General features: G+C 47.3%; 1 protein-coding gene across 1 annotated transcript in view; it reads left to right on the top strand.

Moving 5' to 3' along the window:
• Window positions 1–2228: 2228 nt before the first annotated feature.
• Window positions 2229–2949, top strand: part of TAF13 (TATA-box binding protein associated factor 13) — an 11488-nt gene continuing 10767 nt past the window's right edge. Inside the window, exon 1 of the mRNA XM_003784080.3 lies at window positions 2229–2300. Within this exon, the coding sequence (XP_003784128.1) occupies window positions 2274–2300 (27 nt within the window). The 5' untranslated portion in view covers window positions 2229–2273. The remainder of the gene's footprint in view (window positions 2301–2949) is intronic.

The raw sequence follows: 2949 nt of genomic DNA on the forward strand, positions 1-2949 counted from the left end.
GAGACAGAGCCTCAAGCTGTCCCCCTGGGTAGAGTGCTGTGCTATCACAGCTCACAGCAACCTCCAACTCCTGGGCTCAAGTGAGTCTCTTGCCTCAGCCTCCCAGGTAGTTGGGACCACAGGCGCCCACCACAACACCCGGCTATTTTTTGGTTGCAGCCGTCCTTGTTGTTTGGCGGGCCCGGGCTGGATTCGAACCAGCCACCTTAGGTGTATGTGGCTGGCGCCTTAGCCACTTGAGCCACAGGCACTGAGCCTATAAAATTATTTTCGTTGCTACTTCATAACTGTAATTTTGCTACTGTTATGAATCGTAATGTAAATATCTGATATGTAGGATGGTCTTAGGTGACCCCTGTGAAAGGGTCATTCCACTCCCATGTTGAGAACTGCTGTTTAGACCCTGATGATCTCCCTGTCATAATATTCTCATCCTTACGTAATCCCCTCTCTTTCAGTGTGAGAGGCACTTACTGACTCCCTTACAGTGAAAAGAATAGGGCAGAAATGATACGATGTCATTTTCCAAATTAGGCTACAGAACAACTGTGACTTCTGTCTTTTGGATTTTCTCATTTGTCTGGAGGAAGGCAACTGCTATGTTGTGGGCTGCCCTCTGGAGAGGAAAAGGGCGATGTGGCAAGGAACTGAGAGAGACATCTGCACCACAGTAAGAACTGAGAGGCTTAGTCCAACATACTGAATCCTTCTAACACTGCATGAATGATGATTCTGGGAATGATTCTGGAAATGGATCCTGCACCATCAACACTTCAAATGTGACTGCAGCTCCTGCCAACATCCTGACTGCAACACAAGGGACCATGAGCCAGAGGTACCCAACTAAACTGTGTCCAGATAGCTGACACACAGAAACTGTGTGATAAATGTTTGTTTGGAATCATTAAGTTAGGGGATATAATTTGTTACACAGCAATAAATATGTAACATACCTGCCTACTCACATAATTTTAAAATATATAATGCTCTAATTGTAATATAAAGGTAGAACAAAGACAATAATCTATATTTTAATATGCACATACTCAAGCACGATTACACAGGGGGTAATGAAGTAGATGCTTGTACCTATATGTAGACTCACCTTGAATGCAGGAGCTACGGATGCAGACTGATTGGTGGGTGATCTTGGCTTTGGTGACATCATTTGAAATGGTCCAAAAGCTCTTAGAGTCCCAAACAAATAAAGTACAATATATCAACCACCTTGGGGGTAATGATGTTCCTAGAAAATTCAGCATACATTAAAAGCACAGGAACGTGCTTTGTGTTTGTGTGTTCACAAAGACAGGTTCAAGCGTCAGGTAATTAACCTTTTCACTCAGTTTTCAGCAGGATATTCAGAAATCGACTGGGCGCTGCTTCACGCCTGTAATCCTAGCACTCTGGGAGGCTGAGAGGGGTGGGTTGCTGTAGGTCAGGAGTCTCAGCAAGAATCATACTCCGTCTGTAAAAATTAGCCTGCATTGTGACAGGTGCCTCTAGTTCCAGCTACTTTGGAAGAGTGACTCAAGAGGATCACTTGAGCTCAGGAGTTGGAGTTTGCTGTGAGCTATGACGCCATGCACTCTACCGAAGGCAACAAAGTGAGACTCTGTCTCGAAAAAAAAAATCAGAAATCGTGCATACGAACGATATGGGATTTTCATTGTGGCATAATCTGTTACACTGCAGGACATTTTATACCCTTAGCTCTAGCCTTCTAATGCTCATGGTTTTCCCAGTCATTGTTCTAGCCAACAACCTTACCCACAAATATTAAATTTTCTCAATCTAGGGACACCAGCCACTTGAAACTCGTAGTGAAGCACAGTATCCCCCAATAATTAACACAGCGCCTGGAAATAAGAAGTGGAACCGTAATTCTTTGAAACCATGTAACACCTTCAGCCAGACTGTGGACCGCGGGCCAAACCTCCTATGACCCATAGCTTCGCAGTCCCGAATGTGAAAGCCAAGATTCAACATGCAGAAGCGAATTTAGGGTAACAAGACACACGCTGCTAGCCCATGATTTCCTTTTCTTTGCTAGCTTTCAGTTCCTCCTTCAGCACTACAGAGCCAAGGACAACACTCCCTCCTTAGGGACAGTCTGGGCACCGCCCCTAGGCCGATGCGCATGCGCGTCTCCGGAAGGCGTGCCCCACTAGGCCCCGCCCCGGGACGGCGGGTCACCGGAAGTTGGTCCGCGGAAGTAGTGGAACCCGCTGTGGGGGAGCCTGCGGGGAACTGTAGGCTGGCGGGCTGATGGGATGGCGGATGAGGAGGAAGACCCTGCTGTGAGTGACTATCTTTTCTAACCTCTTTTCTTCACTCCCTCGGGCTCAGTCGCGGAGGCGGAGCGCAGAAGGGGATCACTTTTCCTTAGTGAAATCACCGGGGAGAGTCCGGGGACGTCACGCTGTGCTTTTTTCCTCTGGATTCATCATTTTTCGTACGTGGGGCAAGCCGTGAAGCAAGTTCTCTTTCCCTTCAGCGTGGTCTCTTATTTGCCACACACCCTTTGAAGTACCTGAAGAGTCATCAGGTTAAACCTAATACTTGTCAGTACTGAGTATGAACCAACAATTCAGCTGCTAACAAAACTATACTTACTGGAAGTGTAGTGTTCGAAAATAATGGGGCAGAAGTCAGGGAGCCTGGATTTCAAAATCTTGTTCTCTGTGAGAAACTTACTTTGAGCATTGGTTTTCTTGTTATAAAGTAGAGTTAAAGGCTCGGCGTCTGTGGCTCAAGTGGCTAAAGCGCCAGCCACATACACCTAAGGTGGCTGGTTCGAATCCAGCCCGGACCCGCCAAAAACAACAATGACGGCTGCAACCAAAAAAATAGCCGGGCGTTGTGGCGGGCGCCTGTGATCCCAGCTACTTGGGAGGCAGAGGCAGGAGACTCGCTTGAGCCCGGGAGTTGGAGGTTGCTGTGAGCTGT

Source organism: Otolemur garnettii, unplaced genomic scaffold, assembly GCF_000181295.1.
Source record: "Otolemur garnettii isolate 467f Iridium unplaced genomic scaffold, OtoGar3 scaffold00010, whole genome shotgun sequence".
In the NCBI taxonomy this organism is placed as follows: Eukaryota; Metazoa; Chordata; class Mammalia; order Primates; family Galagidae; genus Otolemur; species Otolemur garnettii.